Below are 21908 nucleotides of genomic sequence, written 5' to 3'. Positions count from 1 at the left end.
AACCACGTTACTAAGCGGTGTCCTGGTCTTTAAGGGCGTGGTAAATTTATCATTTAAGCCACGGCCTTTTAAGCGTTACTAGATGGAGTTGGTTAAGATGGAAGGGTCCCCTAGGCCTAGTTTCATCACTACGTCCGGGTCGTCCGGAAGTGACAGGGTCTACCGACTGGGTTCAGTAGGACCAGTATATTGGCCACGAGGTAGCGTTTCGGTCGGCACAAACTGGAGAACATCGACACTTCCCAGTGATGCCTCTGGATATGCCAACGACCTGCAATGATGTCAGTGGGGTACGCTGGTGTCTCGATGATCTTTACTCACAGCTTGTCTCGAGGCTGTCGTTGACCGTGGTTTATTTCTCGATTCAATTTTGAACTTCCAGGACATCGTGAATCAGCCGTCCCTTCGGTCACATTTGTAATTTTCTCCCGTATACTGTATTACCCCGGCTAAGTTTACCTACTTCCGAAATGTACGCCATGATTGTATATTCGTGTAAAGTTTCACAGATTGGGCTAACCGCCATTTACAAGCTGAATCTATAACGGGTTCTCCAACTTCCGATGAGTAGGGGATCATAGGTGCACGCGGCACAACGGTTTTACTTCGGGTATTGGGCTGACGATTGGGTTCACAGTTTGTGGAACCGATCATCATCCACTCATTGGTAGAATGCCTTGACTTGTAGCCTTGTTGAGCAGAGGAATGGTTCGCTGAGGCACGCTGATCCCTTGTTGATCGGTAGAAAGCTCGTTGGGGTCGATGGATGGAATCCTTTACATCCGTCAGCCGTCCAAGAGCCTTCATAGATGAAGTAACAGTTTTTAGATTTGTACAACATTTTGATGTTTCTGCTCGGAAAACGTAAATAAACTCTTTCAAAAGATTATATGCCGTAGCGGGAGTTGAAATTAGACATCCCAGTGTTATTCTGTATTGTACCTACCGGTTGTACATGAGTTGAGCATTGTTGTTGCAAGTTCTTATTCGCAAGAATCCCGTAAAAAGCATTCGTCAATCATCGTCATTCGTGGACGGCCCCCAATTGCAATCATCTTTCAGCCCGCTATTGACAGATCATATCTCCCCGTCGTCGTCAGATTCCCATTTGTGACACCCTTACTCGCGGCGACCGCGTCAAACAAATATCCATTTAATCCATATATCTCATCCCGGCCCGGGTGGGTTTGAACCGTGCGTGCCTGACTGACTGACTGAAGTAGGTAAATCTGGAAGCAAATCCTGCTTCTGCACTTGCTTGTCCCGGTGGCAGCTCGGCGTTGTCGGTGGCGGCAGTTCCTCAAACACCCATCATCGCATCATCGGTTGTATATTGGTTTATCCAGCTAACTAACTGTCTGAACGGTGTGGAGGCGGTGTTGTGCGGTGTGGCGTCATCAACCGACCGAACCGTGTCATTCTCCTCCCGTCCCGCCGCCGTGGTTGTGGACAAAAGTGTGCCTTTTGGCTGCTACTTGAGATGTTTGCTATTCCTCAACGGCGGTAGTGATGTTGTTCTCTGGTCGGTCGGTCGGACGACCAGGGGGACACTCAGCGCAAAGTTGCCTCCGTCGTTATTTGATCATTCATCAGTCACTTTAGAGAGCTTCCCTTTTCGGGTTTGTGTTTTCTTTTTTTATTTTTCCTCTGGGATGAGTGGAAACAGATTCAAATATTTGCAATAGCGCCTTCAGGCGCGGCAGTCTTTCATGCTCCCGGCCGGGGAACCGAAGTGAGTGTGTAAGGCGTCCCAAAAGTTTGCGCTTTCCTATGGGAAATTTAACATGTTTTTGTTTGTGTCATTGTGAGCGCCGCACCCGCTGGAGATTCCTCTCTGTTGTCTTTCAATTAGGGTCAGCAATGGTAGCCAGTAGAAGCAGGGTACTGAAGTTGGCGAAAGTATTTCTCAAGTTGCGTTTCATGTGTGCTCCCTTTGGCATTGTGATTAGGGACACACTAGAATGTTGTTGACCGTATCAATGAGACCAAGGATACCGAGAAATTCGATCCACTTTGGGCTAATTTTTGTCATGGTCCAGCTACCGCATCATCACCCTAAGACGAGGGCAGTCAGTTTTCTGCAAATTGATTCGCTTCCCTTCCTTAACCACCTAAGTTACTATGGATCAGAAATCAAAATTTTGCGGCAGGTTCCACCACACACGAATTAATGAAAGAAATGCGCTGCTAACTTTGCTGACAGCACCGGGTTTGGCCTGCAACTCTTGGAACATGTTCTGCTCACTGTATTATTTCAAATTTCTTTACCGTTAGGACTCTGCCTTTTCCGTAGAGTGCAGCAAGTTTAGTCGCCGCCAAACAACGTTGTCCAATCTGTCCACTATCGACACGCCATAAAGGTATCCCAAATGTATGCAATGTCTTCGACAAGCCTGTAATCCGGCGTGTTACAAAGGTTACAAAGTACCGGATTCAGGATTGGCTCATGCGATGCTTCCTCGGTATTGTAGAGGATCCCTCTAGGATCCTTACCTTACCTTACCGGTCAAGTTAAGGCCGGGGTGGCCTCTGCTGTACGTAGTAGCCGTCTCCATTCTACTCGGTCCATGGCTGTTTGTCTCCAGTTCCGTACTCTGCGTAGGCTCCGCAGATCGTCCTCCAATTGGTCGACCCACCTAGCTCGCTGCGCTCCACGTCTTCTTGTACCGCTCGGATGACTCTCGAGAACCATTTCAGTCGGGTTGCTATCCGACATCCTGATGACGTGACCCGCCTCCCGATTTTCGCGGTGTGCCCTCTAGGCTACTGTGCACTACTCATCTGGCCTTCCTCTGTTGGTACTGCTCCGCTACGTGCCTGGTTGCTGGTAGATACTCCAGTTTCCATTGGACTCCCGCTTCAAGCCAATATTCATCCCTGCCAATAAAGTAGTCTCCATTGGTCCTGGGGGTTATGCAAGCTGGAGGTCACCTGAGGGTTGGGACAGCCCCTTATGGGGACTGAATTCGAAGCAGGATCAGTGCTTATCAGGTGTGTTCATAGCCACGCTCAGACTTTCTCCGCTTGAGCTACCTGGGTACCAGGAGTTCAGCCACCTTCCGCGGGAAACGCCAATGATGGTAAGTCCCCACTAGTGTGTGGGTACTAGTGTGGATAAGGTTCGCTTAGGAGAGAAGCCTAGTCTCTTACCTACGCTCTGATAGATCTGCGTTAATCGTACTGGCACCTTTCCAGCAAAATTCCGACTCCTAGACCACAGTGACAAGCTTGAGATAATATTCTCACAGGTTATCGCTTCAGATGAACATTACTCAACAAAGCGTAAAATTAATCAAAAGCAACCATCTATTAAATATTTACTATTCGACACATCGCTCTCACTCTTCTCTTATCACCGAACCAGTGAAATCGCCTGGTTCCTTGAATGCGAAATTCAGTTCCCTTCCTGCAAGCCAAACCAAACGACGGCGGATGGAGGTCACGTGCTTCCTTTCATGTGGTGGGTGACATTTTCAGTGGAGGACAACGCTGGCCTGGCCCAGCGCAACTGAACGTCCCAAATCCTATTTTTACCGAATCATTTTCGCATCTCCAGAGAGGCACAAACACTGCTCGATGGAAAATTGTGTTCAAATTACGGCACCATCGAGAAACGGGAACCACTCGGGCGTATAGTTGGCACCCTTGAGAAAACTGCGTGAATCCTTTTTGTTCCCCAGGCAAGGTTCGTTGGACGGCGACGAATCGGGTCGGGTCGAGTCAGTGGTAGCTTTTTAATTCGAAACGGAAATAGGTTGACCCGGTTGCGCTCCCAATGGAGCAAGAGCACTCACATGAAAAGGTTTTCGTTTCGTTCGTTCTCGTACCGGGTGCAATCTCGCACAAAGGTCGGTCGGTGGTGTGAGGGAGAAACTATGCTCTCACACCGGCACTGGGAAGCCAATCTAACCGAGAACACGGACCACTGGATGACATCAAAGCAAGCCAAGTCCATCGTCGTCGTAGTCGTCTTCGTCGTCGTTGTCTCGGTCGCCATGGTTGCGTAGCGTGTGTGTGCCGTATGAAGTATGCGGTTGGCTTGGCCTGAAGGATCTACACAGAAGGCTTGGCCCCTAGGAGATACGGAACATTGCTACCTCATTAGATATTCCAAGCGAGACGCCTCCAATATTGGCTATAATAAACCTAATTTTAGACAAATGGATTATTGCGAGCACGTTTTGCTGTGGAGATTTTTTCGGATAGTTTTTGATCGGTTCTGACAGATAAGCCGCTGTCCGGCATGGTGCGGTATGGATGCGCCTGTTCAATGGGCGATGCAACAATGTATGGTAATTATCGGATCGATTGTCGCTTTCGGTTTTCCTCTTTTCGGATTCTCCTTCCAGCAGGAGCAGAAGAAGCAGCATTACGCAAAGTGCGGAGAAACGAAAAACTGTCGCCGGCTGTTGCTGCTGCTGCTGGCTTTGGGGTTCGAGATCTTAACACTTCGTCGCGCCTGTAAGTGACGTTTGGGCTAATTCGAATTTATGTAGGGATGTCATCGAGCTGGAAGAACAGAGGCCGCCGCCCATGCTCGCCGAAATGCTCGAGAGTTGTTCGGGCGAGCTAATTTTCGATACGCCAAACGCGCCGTGCATGTCGATGTCGGTCGGTCCAGAAAACAGATCTTTGGACACGCTTTCATCGAGCCGCCGCTGGTGGTGACCGGGTGATCGGGATTCAGCAAACCCACACTCCATTCGCCAAACTTCTTCGATTAACATTAATAACGCCGCACATGTGGATCGGCGACGTGACGCGCGGTGTGATGTTATTATTAGTGTGAGCTCTGTTTTATTTGGCCGCGGCTGAGGTCGCCGCAGCGACGATGGTCACATTTAGGTGCCCCCGATGAATGCTAAGTAGGCCGCGGACGGACGGACACGCGGACGAACCCAAAGGCGGCGGCTGTCAGAGCCTGCTACGCTCGAGTGATTTCTTTGTCGTTCCGCGCGCCCTCAGTCAGTCCTGCCGGCTGCTTTGCCGAGATTTTGATTGATCTCTTTCGGGTTGTAAATTATTTCATTACGAGCAGGGTAACCATCACACCATATGATGCGTGATTCGGGTAGAACAGGTTCCGTGACGGCGGTGGGTGTCTGACTTTGAATTGCGAGTGAATGATTGCCGCTAGTTAAACGACTACCGGTAGCCATTTTGTATCCGCATGAAATCGCTATCGCACCTCGGTAGATCTAATTAGGTCTCTCGAGCAGCGCCGTAGGAGGGGCGCCTAATTGTGGTGAGTAGGTGCGAACACAGTGTCCGCGGTGGCAGTTTGACACGAAACAGTTCATTGCCAAGAAGTTTGCTGGCTAATGTGACAGACCAGTCAGATGTTCATCTTGGGGGATCACTATCGATTTCAATATCGACAAAAGAGATTGTAATTGGATTTGTTGACTGTTGCACAACCTTCATGAACTATCTCCAAGGATCTTTTGCTGAGCACCAGAAGTTCTCCACTGACACGCACAGTGGTTTTTAGGTAGCAGAGATAGCATGGGTTTCATGGTTGCAAAGAAGTTTAGGAAGGGCACGTGGCTAGGAGATTCAGGGGAGTCATGCGGAGATACAGAGGGTTTTCAAAGGAGTTCCTGGGGAGGGATGAGGGGCTCAGAAGCGCTACTGATGAAGCTTCAGGGGCGTTTTTAATGAATTTTGGAAGGTCTCTGGCATCCGAGGGGATTTCCAAGAAATAGTTTCAGAGAATTTTCAACGGGTTTCAGAGGTTTCGTTTTCAGAGGTTTGCGGGGCCTCATCTACGTTGCATGGGGTTCAAGGATTTCAGAGGATTTTGAGAGGCATGTCAGGAAGTTTCAGAGGATTTTCAGTGGGTTTCGCAGGTATTACAAGGGAGTTTTCGTATATTTCGTATGCTACAGGGAACTGCAGTGCAGAGGCGTTTCAAGGTATCCATAAGCGTTTCAGGCAGCTTTATGAGAAATTCAAGATGTTTAACACTGAGAACGCTAGTAGATCTGGCGACTTATACACAAGAGAGTTCTTGGAGATTCTCAATCAAACATCGAATTCATCACTTGACACCACCAAGGACACCACATAGCTGCAACAAGAATAAATTTCATTCAAACACATTAGTTACGCATTGGGGTCTCCAGTTAGCCTAGTGGTTAAGGCTATGGATCGCCAATCCGGAGACGGTGGGTTCGATTCCCGTTCCGGTCGGGAAAATTTTCTCGACTCCCTGGGCATAGTGTATCATTGTCCTTGCCTCACAAGATACAAATTCATGCAATGGCAGGCAAAGAAAGCCCTTCAATTAATAACTGTGGAAATGCTCAAAGAACACTAAGTTGAAGCGAGGCAGGCCAAGTCCCAGTGGGGACGTTGAGCCATAAAGAAGAAGAAGAAGAAGAAGAAGTTACGCATGTAGATCCAGTAACGTGTGTTCAAGAAAGTTTTAAATAGAACCATAAATAGATCCCAGCACCACCCTTTCCTTCCTTTATCTCTAACCCTTGAAATCCTTGGTGAATTTCGGACGTTTCAAGGGGCTTTCGGTGTATAGAGTTGAGAAGATTTGGAAGCCCTCATGAAGGGGGCTTCACGGGGGATTCAGGAAGGTTTTAAAGAGACTTAACGGGGGCTTCAGAAATATTGATATGCGTTTCAAAGTTTTCAATATATTAGTGCTCCTCTTACACCACTACTACTCTTATTTCCTTTGAAACCCTTTTAAACTTACGTGAATCTCCCTGCGGTCTCTTCCCTTGTACCCTTCTGCCAAACCACGTAGTCTTTCCTTGGATTTTTCTATATATCCCTTTAAAACCTCCTTTGGCCCCTTTGTCATCCCCTAACTCCTCTTATTTGTTTTTACCGTTTTCATGAATCCTCTGAAGCATCATTAGTATCCCTCACGCTTGAACCTTCTGGAGAAACCGGTGATTTGCCCAGGGATGTCCAAGCGCTATCGTACGGACTCACAAGGAAGCTCAACAGATACCCGAACAGGAAGGTCTGGGTAGTGTGGGGTTAAGGCCGTCTTCTACAACAAAAATAAAAGCCAGGACTACTCACTCCTCGACCCACTTAACAACATTCCTATGGTCGCCAAACCCTTCGTCTCTCGAGAACCATCAAGAAGGCATTACTTCAGAGAGGGGCTAGTGCGCATCGACCTCTGAAGTTTAGCTACGTAGCCTGCAGCAACGAGAGTGAACCTCTTGCCCGCGCCCAACTGTTTTGCAGACTTTAAGAACTGATGCCTACGTGCAACCAGATCTGATCTGCTGAAGGCAAGGATATCACTACCCTTCCGGCCCTATCAGCTGCACCAGAAGGTTGCTAACAGTAGGATCTCCACTTGCCCCGTCCTTACCGGGTCCTTTTTCTATCTGCGGGTTCGGATCCAACCCAGTAGACCGGCACCACGACAGCAACGCCATCAGGACTTCCTCTCCGCGGCCACTTAATCGCTGTAATGGACGATTTCGACCACAGGGCTTGCGCTCCCGCTTACTGGCGTACACCGCAGAGCTATTGGAAATCATCCGAAACAGCTGTGCAGACTCTTTTACAGGCGTAATCAATGTGGCTACCGAAGGTGAGCTTATCGCCGATCATCATGCCCAAGTGTTTGACGGAGCGCTTCGACGTGATAGTGCAATCGCCTACACTGATCACCGCTTGCTACTCCGACTTTCGGTTGTTCACAACCATCACCTCAGTTTTGTGGTGAGCCTGCTCCAGTTTTCTGGACCTCATCCACGCCTCCTCAACCTTAATGGATTTGGCAGTAATCAACTTCAATAAACTTGAGTAATCACCGTGCAATATCTAATAATTGGGTTGCATTGGCTTTTCTCGGTGACAGGTTGTATTAAAACAGCGTTTTATACGTTACGCGTTTCGGCCTACTATTCTTCAGCCTTCCTCAGACGCCTACAATACATTTATTAGATAGTTACAATTTTCGTCAAATTCTTACAAAAAAGGGGGGACACTTACAACATGCTGAATGCGACCTTACAGCTTGGTCTGTCAATATTAACTAATTTTATCTTACTATACTACCAGGGGAACATCCTACTCAGCATGCACTTCGTTCGTTTCGTTATCGGTACTGTTCGTGTTTTGCGCCGTTCGTGTCTGCGTTCGTGTTCGTGGTTCCTCACGAAGCCGAGCCAATAGTCCGTTGTACGTGGAGTTAAAATTGCCGCATTCTCGTTGGAGGTTTACTGTTTGCTGATCGCCTTGCTTTTTTATGTGAAATACCTCCGCGATCATCCTTACCTCCGGGTCTTCGATGCGCTCCAGTACTGTCGTTTTCTCGAAGTTGAACACGTGGCCCTCTTCGATGGTGTGTACCGCCAAACCCGATTTTGGATTTCGGTTCTTGCAGTCGTTGCGGTGTTCCGCCATCCGTACCTCCAGCATGCGTTTCGTCTGTCCTATGTACACTTTTCCATCGTCGGTTCCACATGGTATCGAGTACACTACCTTCGTCTGCTTCCCTGGTGGTATCGGGTCCTTCATTTGGCTAAACACCATGTGTTTAATTTTGTTCCGTGGTCGGGAGGCTAGGATTATGTTGTTCCGTTGTAGGGTTTTCCTAAGTTTTTCACTCAAACTTGGTATGTAGGGAGCTGACACAAACTTTTGGGGCTGGTTTGCCGTACCTGCTTCTTCCAAACAGTTGTAGTGTTTGTGTACACGTTTCTTTCGTACGCGATTTACGAACCATGTGGGGTAGTGGTTTTTCCGCAAGATTCGTGTCGCGTGGTTTAGTGCTTCCGCACGTTTATCTCCACAGGATACTTTGATCGCGCGGTCAATGAGCGCGATCGCCGTATTTTGTTTGTGTTGAAATGGGCTTTTGGATTTGAAATCCAGATACCTACCGTCGGGTTGTTTGGGAAGCCACGACGTAGTAATTTTGTTCTCGGCACGTTCTAACATCATGTCCAAGAATTTCATTTTCCCGCCCACTTCATGTTCTACTGTAAACTGTAGACGTTCGTGGAAATTGTTGAACGTGTCTACGATCGTTTGAATGTGTTCCCTTCTCGCGACACACATGCAATCATCTACATACCGTTTGTACTCCCTCATTCGTATTTGTTTCGCCTCCAGGTTCTTTATGCACTCCTGTTCCAGTTTATCCATCACTACGTTGGCGATTACTGGGGATAGTGGCGATCCCATCGGGACTCCGTACGTCTGTCCATATATTGTACCTTGGTATACGAAGAAGGTTGACTCGAGTACTACCTTTACCGTCTTCATAAAGCTTTCCTTGTCTATGTTTGTGTGGGTTTCTAGCTCGGTCCATCGTTCCTCTAGGCACATCAGAGCGTAGTCCACTGGTACATTTGTGTACAGCGATACCACGTCCAGGGAAAACAGCTCCTCTCCTTCCTCTGTCTGCACTCCTGTTATTTCGTTCGCGAAATCGAAACTGTTGCGGGCGTGGAAATCCGTTTTTTCCGACTACATTTCCTATTATGTCCGACAGGTATCCGGCTATGTTGTAGGTTGCCGATCCTATCGTGGAAACAACTGGTCGGAGTGGTCTGTTTTCCTTATGTACTTTCGGTAGTCCGTAGATCCGAGGTGGGTTGCAGCTCGATTCTTTCAATCTTCTTTGGGTTCGGAAGTCGATATATTCCTTTCTACGCCATTCATCGATGATACCGTTGATTTTCTTGACGATCTTGTTCGTAGGATTTGTCCGTAACTTCTTGTACGTGTTTTCGTCATCGAGAAGGGTTTTCATCTTCCCGTGGTATTCTTCCGTCTCCATGATGACCGTTTTACTGCCCTTATCCGCTCGTGTGATCACCAGATTCGGGTTTTCCTTCAGGTACTTTCGGCTCTTGATGACATCCTGTTGGATCCATTCCTCCGGATGGTGACGGGGTTGTCGATGATAGTTGATGTGGTTGATCATCGCATTGGAAACATCCGACCTTATCTCGTCCGCGTTTTCTTTGTTTTGGATACTTTTCTCAATACTTGCCACAAGCTCGATGTACGGAAGGTTTCTGTTGTTCTCCACGTTGAAATTTGGTCCCAACATGAGAGTCCGTTCCAAGTAGTCGGGAATTTCCACAGTCTTCGTGTTTTCAATCCAATTGGATTCGCCATTCATTTCTGTTATCCGGCTCGTCTTCATTCTGGACATTTTTCTCATCTCTCTCGTTCTCACTTTTTCGTACACGACTGCTGTCTTGTCTTCCACCATCTTACGTATTCTTCGTGTATCCCTTTCGTCGAACCTTTCGTCCATCTTCCGGCTCATCGCTTGTTTTATCTTTCTTGTACTTGTCATTGTACGTTTGGTATCAGCTATCATTACACTCAGAAGACGGATTCGGTGTTTGAACATCACTTTCTCCAGTTCTCGGCAAGATGCTTCATTGTCCATTTTGAGATTGTTCTTGGTTCTCAGACATGGCGGGACAATTTTGCACCTTCTGCAGTTAAGCAAAAACTTCATCCTGTTGTTCGACTTGGCTAGGCTGATCGACACCTTCAGAAAGCGCCAGATTGAGCGCCTGCTGTCTCCTCCATACTTTCGCTCAATTTCGTTGATTAGCAACATCTTTCTTGGCCAATTGACTTTTAATAAACTTGAGTAATCACCGTGCAATATCTAATAATTGGGTTGCATTGGCTTTTCTCGGTGACAGGTTGTATTAAAACAGCGTTTTATACGTTACGCGTTTCGGCCTACTATTCTTCAGCCTTCCTCAGACGCCTACAATACATTTATTAGATAGTTAGATAGTTTTTTGTAAGAATTTGACGAAAATTGTAACTATCTAATAAATGTATTGTAGGCGTCTGAGGAAGGCTGAAGAATAGAAGGCCGAAACGCGTAACGTATAAAACGCTGTTTTAATACAACCTGTCACCGAGAAAAGCCAATGCAACCCAATTATTAGTAATCAACTTCGCTTCTTCGATTGATTCTCCGTAGACATCCAGCGTAATGTCGTCAACAAAGCCGACAATCTCCACTCCCACCGGGAGCTCTAACCTCAAATCCTCGTCGTACATGACATTCCATAACACTGGAACCAGGATGGAAACTTGCGGGACTCCTGAGGTTATGTGAAAGCACTTCCGACCCACCTCTGTGTCGTAAAGTAGTACTCGAATCTAGAAGTAACTTCCGAGAATCTTGAACAGGTGCCCGGGTATCCCCAAACGCAATAGCCGGTCAACTGGCGCTATTAAACGCGTTCCTTACATCCAGAGTCACTACTGCACGGTAGCAAATCCTCCTTTTCTTACGCTTGAGTGCTTTCCCGGCGGTTTTTGTTACCGGCAGGATAGCGTATCGGAAGCACTACCGGCAACTCAAGAGACCATTTACACCCTCGGTTTGCCTCAATATTCTATTGAGGATGATCTTTGTGAGCACGTTCCCTGCCGTGTCGACCAAGCATATTGTTCTTCGAGTGGTTTCCCCGCCTTTGGCAATATAACCAGACTCTGCCTCTCCCATACTTCTGGGAAAACCCTCTCGTCTAGGCATTTCTGCAGAGCAGACCTGAACATCTCGGGAGCCTCTGTAATAGCCACAGTTAAGACCAGGTTCGGAAGTCCATCCGGACCTGACAGCAGACCAAGGACTAGGATCATGACGCGGAAAAAGCCCCTCGATGATCCCCTCTGTAGCGCCAGGTGATCGCTGTGAGTGTAGCTATCGTTTACTCTCCAGTTTGAACTACTTGTCAGGCCAGGACTACATAACGTAACGTCTATAACCGACTCCGCATCGTTCCGACTGAAGGTATTCTTGGTACCGACATAAGCCAGGTCGGTATCTAGTATGGCCAGTGTCTCTTGCAGGATTAGACCCCGCTGGTTCGCGAATCGGCTTCCCCATTTCATGGCCCAGGCATTTAAGTCACCAGCTATTACCACCGGCCTTCGCCCTGTTGGCACGGTCGTCTTACAGTCCAGCATCTGCGTAAATTGCCAACGCGGAGGTGCATCTACAGAAGAAGGCCCCGTTTGCTTTGGCGACCACGAAGCCCTCATAGATAGTAGACACCAACTCCTGGACGGGGTATTCACCCGTCGTCCATATCGCCGCTATTTTTCTGGACCCATCCACGACCCAATTGCCTTTGCCGGCGGGTACTCGGTATGGGTCCGCTAGGATGGCGATATCCGTCCCCCACTCAGAAACCGACCGCCTGACAAAGCAGTTGCTGAGCCGCCATTGGCGTAGCTAGCTTTTTATTTTTTCTTACTCACTCTCCTAAACAAACACGAGAAGGAGAGGGATGCAACAGGGGGCCTGTGCCCCCTCTTTCATCCTTCTCTTTCTCGTGTTAGTTTAGGAGAGTGAGTGAGAAAAACGAAAAAGCTAGCTACGCCAATGGGAGCCGCGTCACAGTGGTTCAGGTTCAGCTGCGTTACCTGCACTGTGATATGTTCACTGCGGCATTCTTGAGGCCGGGCACCTTGGATCATCCCGTTGGATGCCTGTTGTTCACGAATTTCCTGGTACAAATAAGACAAATGAATGGACTCGTGCAGCTTTGGGCCCTCTATGGCCTTCGGCACCGCTGCTCCTATACAAGTTGCTCCTGTCAAGGCCTTTGCTATCCCATGACTTGGGTCCTTATTCCAGACACCTGAAACAAAGTTCCGGTGGTTCGTGGAACGTCATATGACATACATACGTACCAGCCAACCTTAATCCTCCCTACTTTAACGAACTTTTCCACGTCCGCCACAGGTAGCTGAACCAATGCTCTGTTAAGTGAACCATCTAACACATAATGACCGACAGTAATGTTCTCCATTCAGATGATTGGTAACAGATGTTAGGCAATGGAGTAAATGATTTCACTTCTATCAATAAGTTACATATACAAACAGTTGCGGCAATTCATCCAAGATTCAAGTAGTAGCCTATATATCCCGCAGCTTTTCGTGTCCCAAATGGAAGCCATTAGTTCATTATCGTCACCCCCCAAAGCCTGAACATCGTGAATCACCGTCAACTAATTACCCACCTTGGAATAACACCTCAGTTGCCGTCAGGCAGGAGTCGGAACAAATGTCCAACGGCGCTGCACTTGAGTGGGAGCGATAATGGCCGCCATCGCCTCCGGCACGCCATGTGACATTCCGAAACAAAAGACCAACACTTGGCAATAAATATATTTCTCACACCCGTCGCCGTCGTCGCCGCGCCGTCAGAAAACAGTTGATTCAGATTGGCCGTCCATTAACAACAGGTCACCTCGCGAACCACCTGCCTCCTCGATCCCCGGTCCTTCAGCAGCGTCCGCGCGTTACGTGCCTTTTGATAGTCAAAGTAACACCCGGCATTATTCTAATAAATAGCAACACCAGCTTTTGTTTTTTTTTTTTCGGGGCTGCCCGAGAGATTGCCCGATTTCGTTTCACTCTTTTACAGCTCCGGCGACGCCAGATATGACGAAGTGTCGCTCCGGTGAGCACACGCAGTCAGGCAGCCCAAAAATCCGTTTGTCGCGTTCCAACGACGCCGGCCGGGGTCGTAAAAATTAGCAGCGATAAATTTTTCGCCTTTCGTCATCCAGTAGTTGTCGTCCAGTTTTTGGTGTGGTGACGATTCCGTTGAGCTAAGCTGGGTTAACGGTCTCGAGCTGTTTAGATATGCTTCTTAGTTGATGGTGATGGTGTCAAATGAGTTAGCTTTAGAGCATCCATATCGGCTGTTTTGTATCTGGAAGTCTAATAGACTAATCTAGATCTTAAGCGTGACAGACGTTAGTTCTGCCTTAAACTTAATAGATCATGGTTCAGCCGAACATCTCTTATTTACAAGTCAACTTCTACAGAATTCATGCGAATCAGCGCACTTGGTTAGAGCGCCTGATAGGGATGCTCTTAGTGTGTGGTAACTCTAGTCCAAACGGACCTACCCAAGGCATAACTTCCGTTGCTATTGTAGTTCATTTTTATGCCATTCGGGCACTTCAGCTTTTGTCGGAAGTGCCACTGGAAACACCTCGGCCAAATGGTATCGAGTCACGTGCGTAAGTTGCGTTTCGGTTGAGAGCGGTTGTTCCCGCGGAAGTGACCAACCGACCTACCATCTCATTATTAGATGGAGGTGCGTTGAACGACGACCCGGCGATGGAGGTGACAAGGATACAAAGGTCAAACCACAAAAGCGCGAGGGCAGACGCACGGGTTAGAGGGTGCGTAATGATTGGTGGTCAAAGAGGGCGGGTGCTGTGGTTTAGTGATTAGCCGAAGGGAAAGGACGTCGTAATTCATATTTATGGGATTGTAGTTTTATGGTTTTCCTCTGTTTAATTATTAATTAGCGGGAAAGAAAGTATGTGAAAAATGTTGTCAGCAATGGAAACAGCCTGGTTCGAATGCGTACCAGTCACCGCGTTCGCACTATGTTGCGGTTGAGAGATTGTGAACTGATAGATAAGGTGTGCTGAAGGGGAGGCATGGTTTCGGTCGTTTCTTAACATATTTCAATTCGTTTTTCTCTTTGGAAAATGGGATTCTTTATCCAGAAAAATGAATCGACCGCGAGGGATTTATTTTGGTATTAGTTGCTCAGGGTTCATCTCTGACGCTTGAGGTCTGTTAAAATGGTTCAATTGCTTCTGGCCCTGCAGAATTATTTTTCAATAGCTTGATATTGAAGAATACCTATCTACTAACTAATCTACCGCCTGAATTTTAAAAGTATCAGGATTCAGAGATGCCTGTTGGTAGAACCGCGCGAGACACTGTCGGCCATGATGGATTTCGATTTGACGTTTGTCTAATTCTAACATGTCGTCTGTAATTTTCGTTAGCATCATTCAGCAACGTGTACACTGGCGAACGTCAAAGCGATCGAACACTAGCGCCTCTGGTGGAAGGATCGTGTTTGAATTGATCGTTAAATGCAAGTATCAAGCCGTTTTGAAGAGTGTTACTTCTCTTTGTCTGTGTTGAACCTATACAATTTTCATCGTAGTAGATAAACCGATAAAGTGAGTTGTCTTTCCTTCAGCTCATGTATCTCAAACCAAACAAAATCATTCTTCGTCGAAATGACCCAAGGCAAGTTTCTTCACAAATTGTCGTTTGTGTGAAGGCGTTATAAAATAAATTATTGAAAGCCTTCTCACTACTTGACAACAAGGGTCTGTTGGATGCTTTTTTTTCGTAGCAAAATGCAGTTCCTCCGACCTATCCCAGTGCAATTCTTCTGCAGTCCATCCGTGGACCTAAGCGGCGGCGGCGACGGCGGCATCGTATTGAATTGCATCAAAGCTCCTCTAAACAAGAGCGTAGGCCCATGGCATCCTTTCATTCGACGACGGCGATGGACAGAAGATTGTTAAGCCCCAACCATTCAACGCTAATGAATAGAACTTAAATCCTTTCTTCCAACGCTTTTCACCGCTGCTGGCTGGGCTGGTGTCATAATCATCGTCATCATCCAAGCCGTCGTCGTCCTTTTTCACCGCCATCCACACGGACAGTCATTAATAATTCACACACTCGCATGGGATAATTACATCCCCAGATAAGTCTTTATGCCCGCAAATTCAACACACGCCGGGGACTCATGGGTATTGGTTGGATTAAAAGTCTCAACGTGATTCTTCCCGACGCGACGACAGGATTCATCCTACGTCACTAACACACATGGTTGGTCGGTCGGTCGGTCGGTTATGCACCATGGCGATTCTTTGCGGCCACAAAGGAGGCGAGGTGTGAGGCCAGCTATACACATTTGCATAGTAGGCCATCTCTGCCTGCGCCCTTTTTTTTGATGAGTACGGTCGTCGCCTACTGACTGCCATAGAACGAACCGCCATGTTTGTGCATCATCATCGTCATCATCATAAACCGAAACTGGAAGGAACGGTAGGAGCGAACAACACATATGTGTATGCGTATGTGCATCGCTTGCTGCGTTAACCCTCGATGGGCACGATGAAGAGTTTTCTGGGGTTTTCATCGAAGGGAAGAAAAGTTGGTCGTCTGTTTCGGAAATAAATATCGACGTGTTGAGCTGCGTGATGCACTCGATGCACTCGATATCGATTATGTATCCTGTTCTTCTATTGAGGTACGATGCACTCATTGAAGTGGCGTATTTTCAATTTCGCTTCGCTTCCATTAGCCTAGCACTAGCATCCAAATTGATTTGAGGGCTATCAGTATAAAATGACTAAAGAATATTATTATTCAGATAATTTTATTGCCCTTTACCGGCTATACCAGTCGGCTTGTATGTCTGAAATAGACGAACTTTTTTCGAAGTCACGGTGTGTTTTTATTTGACAAATTGAGAGATAAATTTGTGAAAAAATACCACTTGTTCTAGTGGGATTTGAACCCACGACTCCGTATCGCTAGTCCGGCGCTTCAACCAACTAAGCCACAGAGTCATAACTTGTTCTCACCAAAACAAGTGGTATTTTTTCACAAATTTAACTCTCAATTTATTTATTTATTTATATGATATTATTTATATTATTTATATATTTATTTATTAATTACAATAACACACTGTGTCTTCGAAAAAAGTTTAAGTTTTTTTGTCGAATATTATTATTATTGGGATCTCAGCGCAGTGGACACTTTTACTACTACTTTACGCGGAACTTAACCGATCTACCGTTAAATTACCGTCCCTGAATTGCGTGATAAGAAGGAATAATACTTTGTACAAGCAGTGCTATTAACAAACGCAGTGTTGGTAAAAACTCAAATTCTCAAATCTCATGGTTGAGTTGTTTCACGCGCAATTCTTGACTCGCCAAACTCACCGTCGAAAAAATCATGCATGAGTTGACTCATGATTTCACTTATTCCTATATTTCTTGGTGTTCTTAATGTTTACATCGAAGTTTTTAGGATTGTATGATAGAACAAAAGCAAATCTAGCGTACAACTACATTGAATGCCGTTCAAATTGATTTGGATTCGTTTCACAAGCTAACGAGATTTCGGCGCTTGACTCGTGAGTGCGAGAGTTTGCATGAAATTCTCGCGCGTGAGAAAACGATTCGGAATCGCTTGCGAGCTTGCTCACGTAGGAGCGGTTCATGAGTGTGCTTTGAGTGTAAGTTTACCAACACTGAACAAACGTCTAACAAACAGGTTTATGTACCGACTAAGAACAAAATAATAACAAGCATAGCAGCATATAGATATGCTTCGTCAAATGTTCAATTCATGCGTATACATTTATGGACAATCACGAGCAGCTGTCTTCGTCATCTTACCATGGGGCTGCTACTACACTCTTCTTTAGTGGTAGTCCCCTCCCCCACCGTATCACTGATATACTCCTCTAGAACCAAAACGATTTACTCCATCTGAATAGAACCGTGGTAATCACAGTTGCAGGTAATACAATCCGCTGCAATTCTTACCATTTGCTAGAACCTTGGCTAGAACCTTTTCACCATCCATAATGCTACGACTTCGCGACCCAAAAAAACACTGTATAACCATCTTCTGTAATTCTGCTGGCGGATAACACGTATGTAGAAATCCATCCATGGATATCTTCAAAAATTCCTCCATTGATACCAGTAGCAATATCTCCAGGTATTCCTACAGAAATCTGCCAGGGAGCTTTTAAGAAATTTCACCACGCACCACCCGAAACGCTTTCGGATATTGCATAGTTTCCTTTAAACCTTTCAAAGTTTACTAGAGATTATTTCTGAATTTAATTTAAGAATTCCATTATGAAGACTTTCTTGGATTTCTCCTGAAATTGCTTCATAGAGTTCTTTAGAAATTTCTCCAGAAATTGCTTTCAGAAAGTCTTACACGAATGCCTTTTGATTTTCTTAAACATCTTCCATGGATTCCATTTAAAATTTCTTTTTTAATTTCTTTCTGAATTTCCTGTCGAATATCTTCCTGTAATTTATCCAAAAAAAAAACACTAGAAAATGGTCTACCCTATGGGTTTTCTCAAAAGATCCTCCATAGATTCTTTCTGAAATCCGTACGAGAACTCGTTCAGGAAATCAGCCACCGATTTCTTCAGAAAATCTTAGGTTAATAATTTCTTAAAAATTGCTTCAAGTAATAATTTAGAGAATTACAAATTTCTCTGTAGATTCCTTCGCAATTCAGTCTTAAAATCCACCTAGGTTTCATTCAGGAAACTCCTTCAGCAGTTCAGAAATATTTCCAGGGATTTTTAAGAAATTTTTCCTGCGCCTTTTTCAAACCTTCCTAGACGAAATTTCAAGAAATTGCCTTTTAGAACTCTTTTGGGAAGATTTCCATGGATTCCTTCTAAAATTGCACCAGGGATTACTTTTGAGATTCTTTAAAAACAAGAACCTCGGAAATTTCACCAGGATAATTCGTACAGGTGCTTCTTAAAGAAGTCCACCTGAGATTTGTTCAAAAATTACTTTGTAGATTCTAATGATAATTGCTGCAGGAATATGTCCAGCATTTTTTTTTTCAGGGAATCATGCAGTAATCCCTCCGGAGATTCTTACATAATTACTTTCAGTGATTCAGGTAGGATTTTTCAGGATTTCCTCCAGATATTCCTCCATGTATTTCCCCAGAAAATATTCCAAAAAAAACCCACTAGAAAAGGGTCTATGGGTTTCCTTCCATACAAGAATCCGTTCATGAAATCATCCACGGATTTCTTCAAAAAATCTTAAGGTGTCATGATGTATCACTGAGCTTTCATACGAATCATTGACTTTTTGCTTTTCAATGATTGTTTGCCTCGGGTTTTTGAAGTGATAAAAAACTGATAATTCTGCAGTAACGCAGCTGAAAAAGTATCATCACAATCACTGCGAGCGAGCATATAGGATGATACTTTTTCACTCGAATATTCGCTTTCGTGGCTGAGAATTATCACTTTGAAATTTTGAATCACATATCCAGCATGGCTGCCGATGCTGATGATGCCGTAAAAAGCCTCAAGTTAGGAATTTCTCAAGAAACTGCTTTAAGAAAAAAAAAATAGCGAATTAGAAATTACCCTGTAGATTCCTTCGCATTTTTTTTATGAGGTACCTCAAAAAGTTTGTCCGAGAACATCTTGAAAACATTTTCCTTTTTTTCAAAATTGCTCTATGGATTCCTTTGTCATTTACTCCATGAATTCAGTCTTGAAATCCACCACAATTTCATTCGGGAAACTCCTTCAGCGGTATCTTCATTTTTTTTAAGAAACTTCTTCAGCGCTTTTTTTAAACCTTTCTAAACGAAATTCTATTTATTTCCTTTGGGAACTCTTTTGAGAAGATTTCCATGGATTCCATGGATTGAATTTATTCTTGCGATTCCATTCAAAAATCTTCAAAAATTTCTTCAGGAAAACTCGTACGGGTATTTCTTAGAGAAATCGATCTGAGATTATTACTTTAGATTTGATTATTAATTACTTTGCAGATTCTAATAAAAATTGCTGCAGTATTTTTTTAGGGAATCATCCATGAAGTACTGTAGGAATTCTTCCGAAGATTCTTTCATAATTACTTTTTTATGATTCAGGCAGGAGTTTGTCAGAATTGCTTCCAGTTATTCCTCAATAAGAATAACTCTATGCATTCTTCCCAAAATTCTTCAAGATTTTTTTTTCAGAAATATTTCCTTTGAAATTCGTCAGGAATTCTTTCAGGAACATCTCAAGAGTGTTTTTGAGAGATCTTTGCCAGAGCCAATCTAGGCATTTCTCCATAAATTTCTACAGGAACTTTTTAAGAAATACGTACGCAGATTTCTCCAGGAATACTTGAAAGAAGCTATCTTTATAAAAATATTTCTTTTGATTTTTTTTTCTAAAAATTCCGCAATAAACTTTTCTTTGGAATTTCACCAACGGTTTCTCGTGAAGTTTCGCCATGAAGTTCTACAGAAATTCCTCCTGGGATTCTTTCAAAGATTTCCCTGAGATTTCTCCAGACATTCATTCAAAAGGACTTCCTGAAATAACAACGAGTATTCTACTGGAGATTCCCATAGAAATTCCTTTAGAGATTTTTTCAGAAATTCCTGCTCGAACTTACATTACTACAGTTTTTTTCTTCGGAATTTCAGGAATTTATACAGAATTTTCCTGAAGTTTTTCCACGAGTTTTTTTTTAGAAATATATCAAAACTTTAAAAAATCTGCAAAGGTCCCTCCGCCAATTCTTCCAAGAGCTCCAAATATTTTTTTAAAAATTGCTCCGGCAGTTCCGTCAGAAATATCTTCTGGGATTCCATGGGAGGTTCCTGAAAGAATTGTTTCGGATATTCCTCCAGAAATTTTTCGGAAATTTTTTAAAAAGCTCGACGAAAAATAATGAAACAATGATAGAATGAGTCCCTGAAGAAAAACCAATAAAAGCTATGCTTTTGGATAAGAAGCTCCATTTGTTAAAAACTTTATGGATGGCTTCTTGAATAAAAAGTCTTATAACAATTTTGAAGTTACTTCTAGATTAATTTCAGGATAAATGCCTAAAACAATACCTATAGAAACTTCTTAAGATACCATTTAATTCCAAAGAAAAAATACTTGAGAAATTTCTGAATAGATGTCTAAGTAATTACTGAAGATAGTCGTAGATGATTTTCTGTAGATATTATTTCTAAAATTTTTACAGAAAATGCCTAAAGAAATTACCCATTGAATTTTTGAGGATTTTCCATAAGAATTTCTCATACAGTTTCTGAAGGGTTTAGTACACAAAAATCTTCAAGTAATTACCTGGAGAAGTTTCTGTTCGGTATCCAGCAGAAACAAAAAAAGGGTTGAAGGAATCTTTGAAAAAATACTAAGTGCTGGAGAACCATCTACAAATATTAATACAAGAATATTCTTAACATTTTTTTTAATGCCAAGGAATGCTTTCTTGTTTCTACATGAATTGCTGATAAAATCTTTGGAGAAATCCCTGAAGCATTACCGAAAAAAAACCTGAAAGTCAAGGATTCGTCCTAATAAATATTAAGCAATCCGCTGGAGATACCCTTAAGCAACTTTCAAAAGAATCTATTGAAAATTTTCTTTAAGAATTTCCCATTTTTGGATGAGTTCATTGAAAAATTTCTAAATTTCTAATGGAAAACCTTACAGGCATTTCTCAAAAAAAAAAAAAAAAAACTCAAACACTACAAAAAATGTTTACAAGAATTGCCTCGTTTGAAGAAATCTTTTAAGAATTTCTAGAAGTTCTTTGGATTTTTTTTAGAAGAACTCCGGGAGCATTCCAGAAAACGAGCTTTTGAAGGAAATTCGAGCTTTTTTTTTGGGAGGAATGCCCTCAAAAAGGTTTTAAGAAACTTTTTTAGTAATCCTGGAAGTGGATTTCCTAAAAAATATTCCTGAAGGAGCCCCAAAATCCTGAAGGATTTCGTTTTGGGAAACCCGTGGGCTAGTTTCAGAATGAACTTTTGAGATTTTTTTTCAGAAACTCTAAAAGAACACCAAATAAATATTTCTGGGAAAATTCATAAAATAATTTCTGGAGGAATTCATTGAGAAATTTTAACTGGATCTATATGCTGCACAGTAGTTGACTTGGCTCGTTGGCTTTGCTTCTTAGTATTGGCTCTTGTCTTCTCCAACAACACTGGGCAGTTTCTCAGGAAAAGACCGCCACGTCCACCGTACGTAGTAAATTTTGACAAAAAGATGGAGGGGCGTTTCATGGGGTTTCTATGAATTTTCAGAAGATTTTAACGAACTCAAAGAATTTAGGGATTTCTGAGTCGTTTTCAGAATCTTAAGGAAGTTTCATTAACTTAGAAATTTTCAGGAACATTCCAGAGGGTTTCGGAATGATCCGTAGGAATGTTTGAGTGCATTTTAAGGAATGCAGTGGGTTTCACATGGCTGAGTAAAATTTGAAGGGGGTTGACGGCGTTTGAGAATTCATGGGGTCAGTGCATCTTATGGGCTCAAACACTCAGAAATC

The 21908-nt window shown here is 44.1% G+C and overlaps 1 protein-coding gene across 1 annotated transcript; it reads right to left on the bottom strand.

Annotated features, from left to right (window-relative positions):
- Positions 1 to 8055: 8055 nt before the first annotated feature.
- Positions 8056 to 10213, bottom strand: LOC134290642 (uncharacterized). The gene is made up of 2 exons (XM_062857817.1): positions 9483 to 10213; positions 8056 to 9427 (listed from the first exon to the last, which is right to left on the bottom strand). Exons 1-2 carry the CDS (start codon positions 10211 to 10213, stop codon positions 8056 to 8058), a joined length of 2103 nt encoding a protein of 700 aa, XP_062713801.1.
- Between the last annotated feature and the right edge of the window lie 11695 nt (positions 10214 to 21908).

Source organism: Aedes albopictus, chromosome 3, assembly GCF_035046485.1.
Source record: "Aedes albopictus strain Foshan chromosome 3, AalbF5, whole genome shotgun sequence".
Lineage (NCBI taxonomy): Eukaryota > Metazoa > Arthropoda > Insecta > Diptera > Culicidae > Aedes > Aedes albopictus.
The sequence above is the reverse complement of the archived record's forward strand: the minus strand, read 5'-3'. Positions and strand labels throughout refer to the sequence as shown.